General features: G+C 40.4%; 1 protein-coding gene across 2 annotated transcripts in view; it reads right to left on the bottom strand.

The window, feature by feature from the left end:
- Fgd4 (FYVE, RhoGEF and PH domain containing 4) overlaps window positions 1-19,645 on the bottom strand; it is a 212,625-nt gene that overhangs the window by 136,408 nt on the left and 56,572 nt on the right. Inside the window, exon 1 of one of the 2 annotated variants that reach the window (XM_070038725.1) lies at window positions 13,638-14,318. The exons of the other annotated variant lie outside the window; for it this stretch is intronic. Within the exon in view, the coding sequence (XP_069894826.1) occupies window positions 13,638-13,647 (10 nt within the window). The 5' untranslated portion in view covers window positions 13,648-14,318. Of the gene's footprint in view, window positions 1-13,637; window positions 14,319-19,645 lie in introns of those variants that run through there. 2 annotated transcript variants of the gene reach the window in all.

Raw genomic sequence — 19,645 nt, 5'->3', positions numbered from 1 at the left:
AAATTTCCTTCTACTGCTCACAATATGCAACACACATTTACAGGGGCTGTTGAAATAGAAAAACAAAGGAAGCCCTTGAAATAGCTCTGTCTTCCTAGTGTGCCCCTTTCCTTTATAGCTGAGCGGAGACTCCAAGCCTGCAGGCTAAAGCTGTCACATTGTTTCCACATGCTCCAGCCCTGAAAACTTGTGCAAAAAAAAAAAAGCATTGCAAAATAAAACTGCACAAACATCACATTTCAAAACATGACCTGCTAAATGGAAGGCCAGTCATAAGAACCAGATGAATCATTAATTAAATCATAACCTACAAATGCCCCTGACCCCAGACATTTTTCAAATAATAAGAACAGACACTGAACACGTTGTGGCCCTGGGCGTATTTCAGCAAGAATCCTAGTGTAAGTCATTCTGAGAAACCCTTAAAAATGACTGTAATTTTTATCCCCTGAAAGCGTATCATAAAACAATTGCACAAGCAGAAAAAAATTAAGATAAAAGGATAATTATTTTTCAGCATCAATATATAATTGTAAAGACATCGCTGAACTGCTTCAACCCAATATCAGGCAAGTATGTTAAGGGGGAGGTGTCTTTCGGGAGAGCTCAGAGCCCTCTTTCCTTGGACCACATGGAGATCATTTCCCACAGCAAATGGAGTACAAAGTCCATGCACAATACCGAGGTTGATTACCTGGAAAAGCTCAATGTATTCCTCCTGGCTAGAAGTCACCAGTGTTTCAAGTACAGCTCCCTTCATTTGTTCCTCCAGAGAGCCAAACGGAGCCTCTCATTAACCCAATCCATGGCAGACCATCTCTCCCACTCCCAGGCAGCCCTGCTTTCTCCAGTTCCCAGCCCAGCAAGGCTGAATCACATTCCAGTGGCGGGGAGTGAACAGATGGTGGATTCCATGGTAACCAGCCCTCCTAAGGCGATTGGTAGAAGTGTGTGTGACTACTGCTTATTGGGCAACAATCGCTGGCTTTGTGCTCCAGCCCTTGCAAATCCTAAAAGAAGGAACACACACACAGCCACGCACAGGCACAAGAGCTTGCCTAGCAGGTGTTTGGCTATTTAAACAAGGCAATGCAGCCCAACTAAAAGCTGTGGGCAAATTTATCCTCCTCAGAGGTACAAAGTCCTTCAGATAGCATATGCTGCTCATTCAGGGAGAAAGGTCAGACTTAACTAGTAGAAGGGGGAGGGGGGCAGGGGAAAGAGACCTTGAAAGTTCATTTACAAAGTCAAGATCCCAGAAATCTAAAGCTGTATCACTAAGTCATTTTCTGGTTTACAACCTACCTCGGAATAGAAAAATTGGTTTTATACTTTTAAGGAGTTTTAAAAACAAATATCAGCTGGGCATTCATGGCTAAGGCTAGTAATCCTAACTACTACTCAGGAGGCTGAGATCTGAGGATGGCAGTTTCAAGCCAGCCTGGACAGGAAAGTCCCGAGGGCACTCTTATATGCAATTAACCAGCAATAAGCCACAACTGGAGTTGAGCAGAAAAAGCAAAGGGGCAGCACCTTATATACAAGAAAGAAACAAAAGTTTGCAAAATCAAATTTGCAAAATCAATTTTGGGGGAAGAAAATTTGTATGAACCCATTTTTATTGCTTATTGAGTGGGAGAAGAGGAGGCCATGTGTTACTCAATGGAAATTCAGCCTTCACAGAGGTAAATGCTAACTCAGCAGGAAAACATCTGGTTTTCCTTCTCTCCCACTCCCATCCTTCCTAGCCTACAGTTACTAAGGAACCAGAGTTGTAGGGAGAAAAGTGAGCTAGAAACCAACTACCAACTACCCACAATTATAACACTCAAAATATCAGAAAGTTTGACAGCCAGACACTGATGGTTCAAATGCCTGTAATCCTAGCTACTTGGGAGGCTGAGGTCTGAAGATTATGGTCTGAAGCCAGGCAGAGCAATAAAGTCCACAAGACTCTTATCTAATAAACCATGGGAAAAGCCAGAAGTGGAGGTATGGCTCAAATGGTAGAGCACCAGCCTTGAGTTAAAAGGCCAAGTGAGACATAAAGCCTCCAGTTCAAGACAAAGTACTGGCACCAAAAAGAATTTTTTCTTTTTGGGGCTGGGAAGGTGGCTCAGTGGTAGAGTGCTTGCCTTGCATGCATGAGACCCAGGGTTTGACTCCTCAGCGTAAAGCAGAAAAAGCTGGAAGTGGTGCTGCGCTAGCCTTGAGCTAAAGAGCTGAGGGACAGCACCAAGGCCCAGAGTTCAAGCCCCATAACCAACAAAAAAGAAAAACCAGCTGCCAGTTACATACTCCTGTAATCCTAGCTATTCAGGAGGCTGAAATTTGAAGGACTGTGATTTGAGGGACAGCTTCCTCAGCACCCAGAGTTTAAGCCCCAGACCTCCCCCCCTCAACACACACACACACAAAATGAAATACAAATATTAAAAGTAAAAATAACACAATTATTACTTTCAAATGACATAATTCTAGATTACTCTTTTTTAATTTTTTATGCCACTAATGGGGCATCAACTCAGGGCTTCACACTTGGTTGGCTTTTTGCTCAAGGCTAGCACTCTACCAATTAAGCCACACCTCTACTTCTGACTTTTTGCTGGTTAACTGAAGAGTCTCAAAGACCAGCTTCAAACCATGATCCTCAGATCTCAGTCTCCTGCATAGGTAGGATTACAAGCATGAGCCACCAGAGCCTGCTTTATTATTTTTAGTATCAGAAGCTTAATGAAGCAACCAAATATACCAAATACAATCCTGAAAGCAAAGCACATCAGTGAGACTGGGTTTACTTAACAATGCAAGAAAAAGGTAGAAACCAGGGAAGAATATTATTGAAAACAGCATGTGAATTATCTGGGGGGGGGGGAAGCACAATTTCTTACTAAGAAATAAAGAAAACCTATAGGAAGAGATAAACTTTGTTAAAACCTGGAAAGTTTAAAATCCCTATCCAAGTGTGGTGGTACAGGCCCACAATCCAAGCTCTTGGAAAGCTGAGGCAGGATGATTTCAAGGTTGAGGCTAGCCTGGGCTACAAATAAGATCCTGGCACTAAAACAAAACAAACCCAATGAAACATCCCAAGCCTTCTCAATTTACCAAGTGGCTTATTATGCATATGTAGGCTTCAAAATTTAGAGTAGCTGCAAAAAAAGAAATATGCTAATTTCTTTTCTTGTTTTCCAAATTTTTCTGTGCTGGTGCCAGGGCTTGAACTCAGAGCCTCACGCTCTTTGCTTGGCTTTTTCACTCAAAGGTGATGTTCTGTCATTTAAGCCACAGCTCCACATTGGGCTTTTTGTAGGTTAACTGGAGATATGAGTCTTCAAACTCTCCTCCCCAGGCTGGGGATCAATTCTTGACCCTCAACTTCCTAAGTAATGAGGATGGTAGGTAGGATCCATCTATACCTGGATCATTTTCCAAAACTTTTAATGTCCTAAACTATAATTTCCTTTAAAAAAATTCTTCTACACTTTACCTTGACAGTATTGTGTTCGAATTCAGGATTTTGTACTTGCTAGGCAAGTGCTTATCACTTGATCCACATCTTCTGCCCTGCTTTATACTTATTTTTGACATGGAATTTAAAAAACTTCTCTGCTTAAGGTCCTCCAGATCTTAGCCTCCTGAGTAGCTAAGATTATAGGTATGGTGAACCTGTGCCCAAATACATCCTAGACACACACTTTTTCTTTTCTTTTTTCTCTTTCTTTTGCGTGCTGGTCCTGGGGCTTAAACTCAGTTCTTGGGCACTGTCCCTGAGCTTTTGTGCTCCCAAATAGCGCTCTACCTCTCCCTTAGCTCCACTTCCAGCTTTTTTTGTTGTTCTTGTTAATTAGAAATCAAGAGTATAATGGAATTTCCTGACTGTGCTAACTTAAAACTGAAATCCTCAGACCTTCGCCTCCTGAGTAGCTAGGATTATATGTGTGAGACACACACACACACACACACACACACACACACACACACACACACAGTTTCCTACACATATTTTAAAATATTCACTCTAATAAGTTTGTAGGTGGAACTATTCAGTAATGAGACACTACATTACACTACACACAGACACAGACACAGACACAGACACACACACACACACACACACACACACACACACCCCAAAACACCTAAAAAAGAACTTGTCTCATAGTACCTAGAAAATTGGTTCCATGAGTAATACTCAGAATTTGATAAATCTAAGAAAGACAAGCAAGAAGTAACCATGACCTCTCGAGTCCCAAGTTCACCTCCAGGTGTTCACTGTCTTCAAGCCCATGTGCCAGAATCTAAGAATAGGGCCTAGAATGAAAGTGGTAGAACATATGTCAGAGGGCCAACAATCCCACAAGATTTTCTAGATTAAAAAGGCACCAGGAGGGAGGTCCAATAATTTATCTTCTTCAAATACTGGGTAGGCAGCAACACTCCCAAGAATATCTGCTACAGCAACCTCTTTGCTAACCAAGCTATGTCCATCATATTCCCTTCCTGGTTCTTTTCTTTTCTTTTTTTTTTTTTTGGGGGGGGGTCCGGTCGTGGGGCCTGAACTCTGGGTCTGGGCGCTGTCCCTCAGCTCTTCAGCACAAGGCTAGCGTTCTACCACTTGAGCCACAGCGCCATTTCCGGCTTTTTTTTCTTTTTGCTTATGTGGTGCTGAGGAATCAAACCCAGGGCCTCATGCATGCAAGGCAAGTGCTCTACCACTGAGCCACCTTCCCAGCCCCCTTCCTGGTTCTTTTCTTTGCACAGGTTTTATCCAGGAAGCCTTTTGTTTTCCTTCTGATATCTGTACTGGGTTTTGAACTCAGGGCCTGAGCTCTCGTTTTTAGCTTTTTCTGTTCAAGGCTGGCTCTAAACCACCTGAGCCACATCTTTCCTTTCAGCTATTTGTTACTTAACTGTAGATGTCTTTTTTTGGGGGGGCGGGGGGGTAGAAGGGTGTCATACAGCTTGAACTCAGGGCCTGAGTGCTGTTCCTGAGCTCTTTTTACTAGCGCTCTACCACTTTGAGACACAGTTCTATTTCCAGATGGAAGTCTTACAGATTTTCCTACCCAACTGTGAGCCACCAGTGCCTGGCATCAATTTCTTGTTTTGCAAAAATACTATATAAATAAGATTGCCTGCCACAGGATTTCTTTGGTGAACATATAAATCATGCTGGGTGAAAAAGTATGGGGTCTACTGTCCCCAGACATGCTACTTTAACCCAAGTAAGAGGTAAACCAAAGTAACATCAATTCTTTTTTAAGCAATAGCAATTTGTTTGTTTTCCATTTTGTTTTGTTTTGAGGGAACAAGAAGAAATGTGTATGTGTGTGAATGCTGTACCCCCCATATGAAGGAACCCCCCACACCCCTACATGACCTTAGAAGCCTCTGTTGTCTTTTGTCTATATGTGTGCTGGTCCTGGTATTTGAACTCAAGGCTTGGGTGCTATTCCTGAGCCTTTTTGTTTGCTCAAGGCTAGTACACATAAGCCACAGCTCCACCTCTAGCTTTTTGGTAGTTACATGGAGATGAAAGTCTCATGAACTTTCCTGCCCAGTCTGGTTTTGAACTGAGAGCCTCAGATCTTAGTCTCCTGAGTAACTAGGATTACAGGTGTGAGCCACTGGCACTCAGCTGTGTTGTCTATTACTAAGAAAAGAACCAAATTACAGAATCCCAGTTGCTTGTTAAAATTCATGTCCCACCCAGCAAGGACCATTCCGGTGATGGTTCAAAGTCCTCTAAAGTTCTGGGCGCCACTGGCTCACATCTGTAATCCTAGTTACTCAGGAGGCTAGGATGTGAGGATCACAGTTGCAAACCAGCCTGTTCAGAAAAAAATCTGTGAAACTCTTACTTTCTATTAGCCATCAAATCCCTACAAATATAGCTATAGCTCAAACAGTAGACTGCCAGCCTTGAGTGGAAAAGCCAAGCAAGGTTCTAAGTGCATGCCCCAGTTCTGACATGAAAGAGGAAAAGAAAAAAACAATGGTACTTAAGAAATGAGAATAAAGTCTTCACCAGGGTGGACCACACCTAAGTAACTATACTTAGTTACATAGATAGTACAGATAGTGCAGCAGAGAACAGTTCTGATTGGCTGACTCCTCTGAAATTTCCTTTCAATCAAGTGAGAATGACTACAATCTAAACCTCCACCAACTTACTGAAGACAGTTACAGAAAAACTTTACATAGAAATACCAAACAAACTTCATATAAAGCATTTTTTTCTTCCTTTTCTTGCCAAATTTACAACCTAACCACGGCTACCTTAGTAGTGAAAACCTCTCTGCAACTCACAAATCCTTTACTATACTAGGAGAGATGCTAAGAAATGATCTCTGCTTGAGATAACTCAAAACTACAAAAAAAATTTGAGCTGGTTTAGATTAAGGAAATGTCAACCATCTTAATGCTCAGTCAAAACAGTCAGGTATGAGGGAAGGGTGACATTGTCCAAAAAAGAAAAATGTCATAACCTGACTTATGTAACTGTCTCCCCTTAGTAGATTACCTTTATAATAGTAAGAAAATATAAAAATTTTTAAAGAAACAGTAGAAGTAACAAAAGTAGTCATTGAAATAAAAATGTTTTCCCTGAAAGATCCTCAAACAGCTTCATGTCTACACAGGACAGATATGAATCCGTACTCATCTATCTTTTACATACATCAATTCCAGGTGGGGCATAGAGCTAATGTTAAGAGAGAAACAAGAAAGCTTCTAGAAATGCCATAGGAAAATATCTTTATGTCTTTCAGGTAGGCAAAGGTTTTTATGCAGGGTAGAGACCATGAAAGACTAACATTAGACATCACTGTTCAAAGGACACCACCAAACATTTTTTAAAATGCTTAAGAAAAAGAAAACCAAACAAAGATTAAAAATAAGGTATGTAGTAGAGGAAAAAATGGAAAAAAATAATGTTAGGGGTAAGATAGTTATAATAATTCGTATTTCTGACAAAAGACTGTTACACAGAACATACAAACAGACCACTCAAGAAGACAAAGATAATTTTAATGAGCACAAGTTTTGACAGAACACATCAAAAGTAGGATTTCTAATAAGGATAGGACACTAACCATGAGGGATATGAAAATTAAAATAAAAATGATACTTCTACATACTTGTCACAAAGCTAAATGTCTGAAAACCAACAGAACATATTGGGAAATATGTGGAACTAGAATATTAACATATAGGTCCACTAGGGAAAACAGACTATATCACCCCTAAACTGAACAAAGGTGTGGTCCCTAGCCATATACTTCTACAGAAAGACACTTAGGCAATAATAGCACACCTTCCATCATGACACCAAAGCCTACCAATGGCAAAATATTACCTACATATTATCCACTGTGAAAAAGAACAAATTAGTGTTATGATATGCAATGAATAGGCCACAAACTTTGGAAATAGATAAACTTGCATTTGAATTTCAGTTCTGGTACTAACCATGTAATCTTCATTATGTAGACATACAAATAACATCATTGATCCTGCTTTCTCCAATTGGGCAAAAAAGTTCAGGGACTGCACCAAGGCCCCAAGTTCCAACGCCAGTACTGGCACCAGAAAAAAAAAAAGATTATTCTAGCTGGATAGACTAAGTGGTATATTTCTAACTCCTTTATGGTGCTACAGTAGAAACACCATGTTTACTTTGTAGATGAGGTGGAAGAGTATTTGCCTTAAAAAGAAGGAGTTTATGTGTTGAAAATAAACTACAGTTCAAATATGCCACTTAGTCTACAATACAGACTTCTAAAGACAATTACATAGATTGAGCATTCTGTGTCAATGTTAAGGGAGCTGTCATCTTAGTGGTCAGTGACACAACCCCAGAACCAGGATGTGATGTTTTATTATTCAGCTACGTCATCAAATCCACATGCAATTGCAGATGTTAGCCATAAGGTCAGAGGATTAAATGAGTGGGAAAGATTAGACAAATGGGCTGGGAAAATGCCAAGAGTGTATAATGCCAAGAGTGAACAAGAGGCCAACTGGTTGAAATTTAAAACTTACAAAATTGAACTGAAGGTTGAAAGGCAAGAGATACAAACGAAAAAAATGAAAACACTTGTACTATGGTGGCTGTCAGACCAATTCTGAGTTTTTCATCACTTTTAGTACCAGACATATATATATATATATATAATATATATATAATATATATATATAATATATATATATATATATATATATCATCAGAAAATAAAATACGGAAGCTGAAATAGAATAAATCTCATTTTGATCCAGGCACTGATGGCTCACATATGTAATCCCACCTATTCAGAAGGCTGAAATCTGAAGATCATAGCTGGAAGCCAGACTGACAGACAAATCTAAGGGACTTTATTTTCAAATCAACCAGTAAAAAGCAGGAAGTAAAGCTATGATTCAAGTGGCAGAACACCAGTCTTGAGCTAAAAGGCCAAGCGAGAGTGTGATGCCCTGATGCCCTGAGTTCAAGCCCCGGAACCAGCACAAAGAACTAAAAATAAATTTCACATTGTCTTGTTAATGAACATATATATATATATATATATATATATATATATATATACATACATATATGTATGTATATATATATACATATCACCTTTTTAAATATTTACATAGAATGCATATATATAATCTGAGATTTGATAGAAAATGTTCTATTTTTAAATGACAATAAAATTAAGTATAGCACAGATTTAACACAATTTTAGTCATTTACATAGAAGTCAAGTGTTTTTGTGGATTTTTTTCAACTTTTTTTTACTTTGTTTTGTGCTGGTCCTGGGGCTTGAACTCAGGGTCTGGGCACCATCCCTGAGCTTTTCCCTCAAGGCTACTGCTCTACCACTAGAGCCATAGCTCCACTTCCAGCTTTTTGGCAGTTAACTAGAGATAAAACTCTTTCTTGCCTGAGCTGGCTTTGAAACATGATCCTTAGCTCCCAGCCTCACTAGGATTACTGCCACTGGCACCTAGCTATTTTTATTGTTTAATTATATTTTTGTCAGTCAGAGGTCTTGAATTCTGGGCTTGGTCACTGTCCTTGAACTCTTCAGCTCAAAGTGAGCACTCTACCACTTGAGCCACACAGCACCACTCTGGTTTTCTGGTGATTAATTGGAGGTAAGAGTCTCACAGACTTTCTTGCCCAAGCTGGCTTTGAACCAAGATCTTCAGATCTCAGCCTCCAGAGTAGCTAAGATTACAGGCATGAGCTGATAGCCCCTGGCAACTTGTTTTTTTTATTTATTTTTTTCTGAACTCTAGAAAGTTGTTCAAGGGGTTATAATTTTAACATATCCAGCATCTAAAACTTCCTGTTCAGAGTTGCCACTTTCATCATTCTCCCATATCCTGTCCCTTTCCTTCAGCCTCATTTCATGTTTCCCACTTCCTTTATCACATATGAACGCATCTATTACTCCCTTTTTTTTATTCATCTGCTCCTTTCCACTGCCTTCCCTTACAAAAAGAATGCATATTTTCTCTCAAATGCTGATGTTATTAAAACTAAGATACAATCTCCCATGTAAACAAACATATATATACATATATATACACATACATATGCTCCCATACACAATTTACTTGAGGATATTCACGAATGAACCTCTACAGAGCAACACTTCCAAACAATCAACAAAATGAATATCAGAAAACTTAAATAAGATTGTAAGAAGTCAGGGTATCACTTTATATCACCACCTAAACTAGCAAGGAGGAGACAGAGGCCGGGTAAATAAAAAATAAATTCTTTCAGTGTCTTAAGTCAAATCTTAAAAACACTCAAATTTTCTGATCCAAAATAATTTCAAGGCTCCAATCTTCCATAGTTGGGCTATGTGTATAATCACATTATCCCAGCTATTTCTATTTTTACCAAAATTTACCTATGTGCCTTTAAGTTTTAGATTAGAAGCAGCATTTGGGAATTTATGAGTAAACTCAATTTTTCTTTTTTTTTTTAATTTAATTTAATTTTATTTGAGAACATACTGTACAGAGGGGCTACAATTACATGGGCAGGATAATGCATACATTTCTTACCAAGCATTGCAGCCTCCTCCTTTGTTTACCCTTCACCTCCCTTCCCAGCCTCCCCCCTCCCCCCACCCTAAACTCAATTTTTCTAAAAATCAGATCCATTCACTCCCTAGAATGACCAGTACATCATTTGGTCTATGACTAGGGAGGAAGTGGGAGGAGCATAAAGAGAATAAAGGACAAAAGGCATTTGCTTTTCTCTGAAGCTGTTACTAGGAGAAGCTCAGGCCATTTCTAAACTGGTAAAACAAAGAAAACATGTGCCAACACACTGTGAATCTGTGTCTTTCCAGGCACAGTATTTGCACAAAGCACACTTGACTGATCTTGCAAGACTGGTCTACTTTTCTACCCATGCAAAGTCTTGGGTATGGAAGCAGCAGTCCTGGCTCCACGATGCTCCTTCAACCCTCCTCACTGGTCCAGCAATTTGATAAAATTCCTTTGTAAATTTAATTTGCAAAACTAGATCCCATTCCACTTTACTCTTTTACATAGCAGTAAAACTTTTTAGAATGTGAGACCTAGAGATTTCAATAAATGTATATGTGTTTACTGAAAATCTTAATGCAGTATTTGTCCTTAAAAAAGAAGTGGTGATATTGTCCATAAAGAAACACACTTTTTACTTATGTAACTGTAGCCCCTATGCACATCACCTTTATAATAACAATATTTCTTTTTAATTTACAGAAGAAGAGAAAAAGAAGGAGGAAGAAGAAGAAGAGGAGGAGGGGGAAGAGGAGGAAGAAGAGGAGGAGGAGGAGGAGGAGGAAGAGGAGGAAGAAGAGGAGGAGGAGGAAGAAGAAGAGGAAGAGAAGGAGGAGGAGGGGGAGGGAGAAGGAAGAGGAGGAGGAAAAGTCAACTGGGTAATGACTCCTAGCTACTCAAAAGGCTGAGGTCTGAGCATCGTAGTTCCAAGACAGCCTAGGCAGGAAAGTCTGTGAGACTCCTATCTCCAACAAGCTATCAAAAATGCCAGAAGTGGAGCTGTGGCTCAAGTGGCAGAGTGCTAGCCTTGAGAGAAAAAAAAAAAGCTCAGGGACAGGGTCCAGGCCCTGAGTTCAAGCCCCAGAACCATCCTCTCACCACACAAAAAATAGGGTGAATAATTTTGAAGTATACTGCAAATATAATTGAAAGCAGCTTAAAGAGCTGCTGTTGGTCAATAGGGAGATAGAGAGATAGGAGGTGAGAGAAAGAGAAGTAGGCTGGGAGTGGAACTAGCAGGAGGAGGCTGGGCTAACAAGGAGAATGAAACATAATGAGCACCATCAAAATAGATAGCAACTATGAAAACAGACCAATGGGATCTGTTTAAATTATCTTGGGAAGCTGAAGGAATGAGTGAGAGTGAAAGAAGAGATGAGATTGATTGGAGTAGACCACACACATACATGGAAATGTAACAACAAAATCCCTTACGACTAGTATACACTGATTAAAAAATTTTTTGAGAATCTAAGATCAGGATATTATTAATATCTTAAAATCAAGACTACATATACAATGGGGGTCTTCTCCCTGAGGCACCTTGCAAGATAATCTTAAAAACTGGTTTTCTTCTCACAGTTATTTATAAACCAAATTTTAAAAAAAATCTAGAGCTGAGTGCTGGCAGCTCACAACTATAATCCTAGATACTCACGGGAGGGGGGGGGGGCGCTAAAATCTGAGGATATAGGTTCAAAATCAACCCAGGTAGAAAAGCCTGTGAGACTCTTATCTCCAAGTAATCAGCAAAGTGCCATAACTGAAGTGTGGCTCAAGTGGTAGAGTGCCAGCAGAGCAAGCAAGCCAAGCCAGAGTATGTGGCCCTGAGTTTAATTGTGTACACACACACACACACACACACACACACACACACTCCAACAAAAGTGATGTGCTAACTAATGTATGGGAACTATATGGTGACAGAGTATCACATATATTATATAACTGAAATGGGTATTTCTGAGTATTTTTAGTAGTTACAAATCATGTAATGTAATGTTCACTGGGACCTCCACCTGGGAGACATGTGATACAAAATGCCCATATGACATGGTCTCAGCTTTACAAGGAGAAAAAAAAAACATGTCAAAAAATTATCAGTAGGTTATGCCTGGATACTTACTTTTCTCTTTCTCACCAAAAATGTCTTAAACGTTTTTCTTTTTCATTGTGAGAATACCGTATAGAGGAGTTACAATTACATGGGCAAGATAATGAGTACATTCCTTTTTTTTTTTTTTTTTTTTTTGGGTCGGGTCGTGGATCCTGAACTCTGGGCCTGGGCGCTGTCCCTCAGCTCTTCAGCTCAAGGCTAGTGCTCCACCACTTGAGCCACAGCGCCACTTCCAGCTTTTTTCTTTTTGCTTATGTGGTGCTAAGGAATTGAACCCAGGGCCTCATGCATGCAAGGCAAGTGCTCTACCACTGAGCCACCTTCCCAGCCCACGAGTACATTTCTTATCAAGCATTGTTGCCTCCTTGTTGTTTCCCCTTCCCATCCCTTCCCATACTCCTCCCCTCCCTCCACCTTATCCTCCCCCCACCCCCATTAAACGTTTTTCTGAACAGACATTCGCCTAAAACAGTTCTATGACTAACTTTAAGAGAAGAAGCTTGTCACGTCAACCAGACTTCAGATGCTGATAAGTCACAGTTGATTTCATGCAGTCCTTACAAAGAGATTGCTCCAGGACATGCTGTTGTGGTATGGTCTCAGGAAGAGAAAGACAGACAGACAGACAGACAGACAGACAGACAGACAGAGACAGACAGACAGGCAGGCAGGCAGGGAGGCACATATGCTATTCCCTCAAATAACTGGTCTTGGACCCTAAAAACCAGATCAGACACCTCTATTAAAACATACAGCATGAAACTTTTATAAGCATGATACACAATATTTTTTCCAATAATAGTGCAATTTGCCTGTCACTTCCAGTGACTTCATCACCTCATTTTGTATGTATTTAAAAAACAAGGGCTGGGAAGGTGGCTCTGTGGTAGAGTGCTTGCCTAGCATGCATGAGGCCCTGAGTTCGATTCCTCAGCACCAGATAAGCAGAAAAGGCCGGAAGTGGCGATATGGCTCAAGTGGTAGAGCACTAGCCTTGAATTGAAGAGCTGAGGGACAGTGCTCAGGCCCAGAGTTCAAGCCCCCCAACTGACAAAAAATGAAAAAAAACCCAGAAAACAAAAAACGCCAGCTGGGCACTTGTGGCTCATGCCTGAAATCCTAGATACTCAGAAAGCTGAAATCTAAGGATCACAATTCAAAGCCAGCCCAGTCAAGAAAGTCTGTGAAACTCTTATCCCCAATAAACCACCAAAAAGGCAAAAGTGGAGCTGTGGCTCAAATGGTAAGAGTGCTAGCCTTGAGCATAAAAGTTCAAGGACAGCATTCAGGCCCTGAGTTCAAGTCCTAGGACTGGCATACACATGCGTGCGCACACACGCATGCACACGCACGCGCGCGCGCGCACACACACACACACACACACACACACACACACACACAACCCCATCATTGTATCCGGGACATAGTTCAGAACTATCAATGCTAAAATGAGAGTACTCACAGCACCCCATAAAGGATTTGCTTCAAATGACATCCGGCAGCACGTTTGGCTCTTCTGATCAATTTATTTCCTGCTGTCCGAGGAAAAATCTGCATTTGTGACTTGTTGGTAAAGTCTACAGGCATTCTGCATCGAGACAGCACACAGGCACACATCTTGTGTTCAACATGGTAAAGAACTAAACAATGGGAAGTGCACAGTTATGTTTCACAACTTCTGGCTGTGAGGCCGCCCCAAAGAACTACGCAAGTAGTATGTTTCAAAACCCCATGATGGTTAGTTCAACAAGAAGTCAGTGAGCTGGAGAATACTGTGGGTGAAGTGAGGATGGGACAAACTGCATGTGCTTTGATCGTACACACTGCTTTGAACTTCAGAAATATCCCTTACAAACAAGTCTTGAAGAAATCTTAGGACTGCCATTATAAAGCTTTAAGAAATCCCGTAAGAGCTGGGTGCTAAACCTAGCTATTCAGGGGGCTGAGATCTAAGAATTGTGGTTCCAAGTCAGCCTAGCAAGAAAGTCCATGAGATTCTTAGTCTCCAATTAGCCACCAAAAAGTCAGAAGTGGAGCTGTGGCACTAGCCTTACCTTGAGCAAAACAAACTCAGGGACAGAACCCAGACTTTAAGTTCAAGCCCTAGGATCAGCACCAAAAAAAAAAAAAGCAAGAGGGAGAGAGAGAAAAAAAGAAATGCTATAAAAAATGTTGAATAGTGAAATTACGAAAGCTCTCTCTATTCCTTCCCCACCCCACCCCCACCCCCAAAGCCAAAGAAATTTCCATTTCCTTCTCAAAAATAAGTATGGCAGCCACAAAGAAAGCCCAGGTAATTTTTTTTATGTTGGTCCTAGGGCTTGAACTCAAGGCCTAGGAACAGTCCCTATGTTTTTGTGCTCAAGACTAATGCTCTACCACTTGAACTACAGCTCCACTTCTGGATTTTTGATGGTTACTTGGTGATAATAGTCTCACTGACTTCCCTGCTAGGGCTGGCTTCAAACTGTGATTCTCAGATCTCAGCCTTCTGAGTACTTAGGATTACAGGCATGAGCCACTTGTGCCCAGCTCAGGTAACTTTATGTGTGTGTGCCAGTACTGGGGCTTGAACTCAAGGCCTTGGTCCACTTGGCTTTTTCTCTCAAAGCTAGAGCTCTACCACTTGAGCCACAGCTCTGCTTCTGGTCTTTTGCTAGTTAACTGGAGATAAAAGTCTCAGAATGCCCAGGTTGGCTCGAATCAAATCTCAGCTACCTGAGAAACAGTTAAATTAAGGCATGAGCACCAGTTCCTGCTAGACTTTCTAAAAACAGATTTATCTCTTTTGGCTTCAAATCAAGATTTTTTGACCAATTTACTCTATACACATTTACACATTAAAGTTGTTTTAGGCACCATGGATTTCAACTGTGTTAGAAAGCTAAATTTGGCATTATCCCCCCATACACCCACCCACACAAAGGTGGCCAAAAACAAAGGTTCATGAAAGGAGAATGAGCAAAGCTATTTATCTGTTCCTAACCACAACATTATTATATTCTTCATCTTGCTTAAATCAACTTGATCATCAGGAATTAGAGTTGTACACTTCACTTACCATGTGACTGCCTCATAACACTAACTAAAAGCTGTTGCCTGAGAGATGCATTTTATGGATGGGAACCTAAGACCATCTGCAGACTATCTGTAACTAAAAATTTTGCCCTACGTTTTTGTTTAATTGGTATGTGTTCTTCCTAAACTAAAAACCAAGAACTTTCTTACACTTGATAAACTTCCTCTTTCTACCTTAAAGGTCATTTTGATCATGCAAATATCAAAACTTTGTATTTAACCTATTTGAAGAGCCCACCATTTTTATACCTAACCCAGAAGACTGTGAGAGCTTTAGAACAGCATGCCTTGCAGTCTCCATGTAGTTACCCAGCTTTCATCCTAGTTTGCTGGTTTGTGACAAAGAACGAAAAGAGCCAATATGTCACTTCCTCAAGGTCATTTCAAACTCGAAATAGCTTTCTGGTTTAGGGTCTGCTGTACTTCCTCTGCAATGGTTAAGCTACCATGAGTGATCCCATCTCTAAGAGGCAGAAGTCAACAAAAAGTCCCAGAAATCTCCAGACATTGAAACTTTATTTTTCTTTTCCCTGCATCGATTGCCTCTATTTTGCCAATATCCTGTATCAACTGAACTGTGATTTGGGGGCTGGTGGGAACTGTAGCTGCTATTCAGATAAAAGTATAAACCCTTACTCCAACTTCGAACATGAAGCAAATGTTTCACTTCCTTATTACAATATAGGATAGAGCCTCAAAAAAAAAATCACAAAACATAAAAAACAAACATTAAACCCATTTCTTTAACTACCTTTAGATTTATAAAGAACTTATTTTTTAAAAATTATATGAGCCAAAGTTACTTCTAACTGACATCACAAACAAAAGCTGCCCAGCGGTGCATTCTGGCAGATGGAAGCATTTTGTGGTTGTGACAATCAGGAGGCCACAGGAACATTTGAAACATGACATGAGTAACCAAGGAAGTGAAATCAACTTTATTTTAGCTAATTTAAAAAATTGAGTCTTAAAAAGCAACCCCTGATTGGTTGCTGGTGGCTTATGCCTGTAATCCTAGCTATTCAGGAGGCTGAGATCTGAGGATCATGGTTCAAAGTCTGGGCAGGAAAATCCATGAGACTCTGATTGCCAATAAATTACAAAAAGAAAAGGCCAGAAGCAGAGCTGTGGCTCAAGTGGTAGGGCACTAGCTTGAGCAAAAACAGCTCAGGGACAAAAAAAAAAAAAAAGAAGCAAATTCTGGCTAGGGAACAGTAGTCTAATGTCTGGGTAGATCTTCCATTTTATGTATGTATGTATGTATGTATGTATGTATGTATGCATATATGTATGTATGTATTTATTTATTTATTTATTATTTTGTGCCAGTCCTAGGGTTTGAACTCAGAGCTAACACTCTACCACTTGAGCCACAGCTCCACTTCCAGCTTTCTGGTGGTTGATTAGAGATAGGAGTCTCACAGACTTTCCTGCCTAGGCTGGTTTTGAATGGCAATACTCAGATCTCAGCCTCCTGAAAAGCTAGAATTACAGATGTGAGCCACCAGCACCTGGCTCAATCTTCCTTTTCTCACTTTTACTCTGAACTAATTCATAGGTGCACAATTGCAAAAATAGTTCATAAAGATTCAGTATGCCCTTCACCCAGTTTCCTCCCATGATGACATCTTATATAACCAAGTATAATATCAAAATCAGGCTGCTGTGTTTGGCATGACTGATCCATCTACTCATAATCAACATACAGAATAATTCAGTCCCCACAAAGACCTCCTGCCCATGATCTCTGTCATCAGACATCCACCATCCCTGATCTGTCATCCAGCTCTAGCATTTTGTGTTACAGAAAATCACACAAGTGGAATCATGCACAGATGACTTTTTGAGATTGACTGGGGGGAGGGGAGGAGATGGATTGGTTTTTTTAAAAAAAAATATATATATATATTACTGTTATTTAGGAGTATTACACAGGAGTCAGAATTGCATGTCAGGGAATAAGTACACTTCTTCTTGGACAATATCATCTCTTCCTCACCTTCCCCCATTTTCCCCTCCCATCCCTGCCCATAAGTTACATAGTTCATTTTTTACATAGTATATATTGAATACCATGACTGCATTTGCTTGCCTTTATTCCCTCTACTCCTAGGCTCCCCATCCTGTTTGTCCCTTGAAAAGTTTTATTTAAAAAAAACAACAAAAGAACCACAAAACAACCACAACAATAACAACAACATATTTTCATTTCCTGGAATTTGTTTTGGTAAGTATTTTAGATATCCAGAGTTACATCTTTGGGTAGCTCCCTCTAAGTGTATCCTCCTTTAGTCTGTTTGTGTGTAAATATACAGAACCATGTATAATTTATCATTTCCAGTGCTATTTTAGATTTAGCTTCCGCAAGAGAGAAAACATATGCTACTTGTCTCTCTAAGCTTGGCTTACCTCACTTAACATGCTATGTTCTAGTTCCATCCACTTCCCTGCAAATAACAAATATTCTTGGTATTTACAATTTATCTGTTTATTTTTTGCTGATCCTGAGGGTTGAACTCAGGGCCTGGGCTCTGGCCCTAAGTCTCTCTGTGCTCAAGGCTAACGCTCTACTACTTGAGCCACAGCATACTTTCCATAATATTCTAATACTCTTTCCAATGGATAAATGTATAAGTGCCAAAGATTTTTTTTGGGGGGGGGGTCCGGTCGTGGGGCCTGAACTCTGGGCTTGGGCGCTGTCCCTCAGCTTTTCAGCTCAAGGCGAGCGCTCTACCACTTGAGCCACAGCGCCACTTCCGGCTTTTTTCTTTTTGCTTATGTGGTGCTGAGGAATAGAACCCAGGGCCTCAGGCATGCAAGGCAAGCGCTCTACCACTGAGCCACCTTCCCATCCCCAAAGATTTTTTTTTTAATCTACTCATCTATTATAAGGCATCTGGACTGTTTCCATAACTTGGCTATTGTGAACAGTGCAGCAATGAACATGGATGTGCCAGGGTCTTTACAGTATCCTGACTTGTAATGTTCTGCCCAAGAGTGACAAGGCTGGATTGTAGGGAACTTCTATGCTTAGTTTTTTGCAAATCTCTAAACTGCTAAGCTATTTCTGTTACCATATGTCTGTAGTAGAGTTTGAAGTCTGGGAGTGTGATAACACCAATATTGCTTTTTTTTGTCTTGTTTTGTTTATTCCAATACTGAAGCTTGAACTCAGAGGCTGAGATCTGAACACCGGGACAGAAAAATCTGTCAGCCTCTTATCTCCTCCAACAACCAGCAAAAAGCTGAAAGTAGAAGTGTGGCTCAAGTGACAGAAAAGACAGCCTAGAGTAAAAAAGCTAAGCAAGAGGAAGAGGAGACCCTGAGTTCAAGCCCCAGTGCCGGCACAAAAAAAAAAAAAAATTCAACATTAAACAACCCAAACCATTATAACAACAATACAACAATAAGTGAAAAAGAGAAAATAAAGGTCAAAGATCTAATACCAGTCAGATTCTATCAAACCTGCAAGATTAAATATAACCTCTATCAAGTTACTATTGCAAGTGCAGTAATTTAATTTTTTTCTTTTTTAAATTGAACTCCAAATTGAACAGGGAAAAGTTTACCAAGTATTTAACAAAATTTAAGGAGCTATTCACTATAAATAACCTCATATACGACCCAAGTTACAGAGCAAAAGTATATGCAACTTCTTTTTTTTTTTTTTTGCGGTGTGGGGGGGGGGGTCTGGTCGTGGGGCCTGAACTCTGGGCCTGGGTGCTGTCCCTCAGCTCTTCAGCTCAAGGCTAGTGCTCTACCACTTGAGCCACAGTGCCACTTCCGGCTTTTTCTTTTTTCTTATGTGGTGCTGAGGAATTGAACCCAGGGCCTCATGCATGCAAGGCAAGGGCTCTACCACTGAGCTACCTTCCCAGCCCGGCCCTGAAATTCTTTTGCCCCAGTTTCACCCTCTAGCTTTACCACAATCATGTGCTTCAGATTTGGCCTTACATTGGGCATGACAACATGCAGTCACTCTCTCAAGAAGGCAGGCAGTAGACAGGACAGCTTCTCCAAATGTCATGGTATATTAGGCAGCCTTCATGAAAAGCACAGTCCAGTGCCATGCTTTATTTTATTTTTATTTTTATTTTTATTTTTCCGGTTGTGGGGCCTGAACTCTGGGCCTGGGCACTGTCCCTCAGCTCTTCAGCTCAAGGCTAGCATTCTACCACTTGAGTCATAGCGCCACTTCCGGCTTTTTTCTTTTTGCTTATGTGGTGCTGAGGAATCGAACCCAGGGCCTTACGCATACAAGGCGAGTGCTCTACCACTGAGCCAACTTCCCAGCCCTATTTTTTTATAATTTTTTTATTTTTTAAATTTTTTACTGTAAAGATACTATACAGAGGGTTACAGTTACATGAACAAAGTAATGAGTACACTTCC

Source organism: Dipodomys merriami, unplaced genomic scaffold (assembly GCF_024711535.1).
Source record: "Dipodomys merriami isolate MVZ:Mamm:240054 unplaced genomic scaffold, mDipMer1.0.p SCAF_10, whole genome shotgun sequence".
Lineage (NCBI taxonomy): Eukaryota > Metazoa > Chordata > Mammalia > Rodentia > Heteromyidae > Dipodomys > Dipodomys merriami.
Note: the sequence above shows the minus strand (reverse complement) of the source record. Positions and strands in the feature narration are given on the sequence as shown.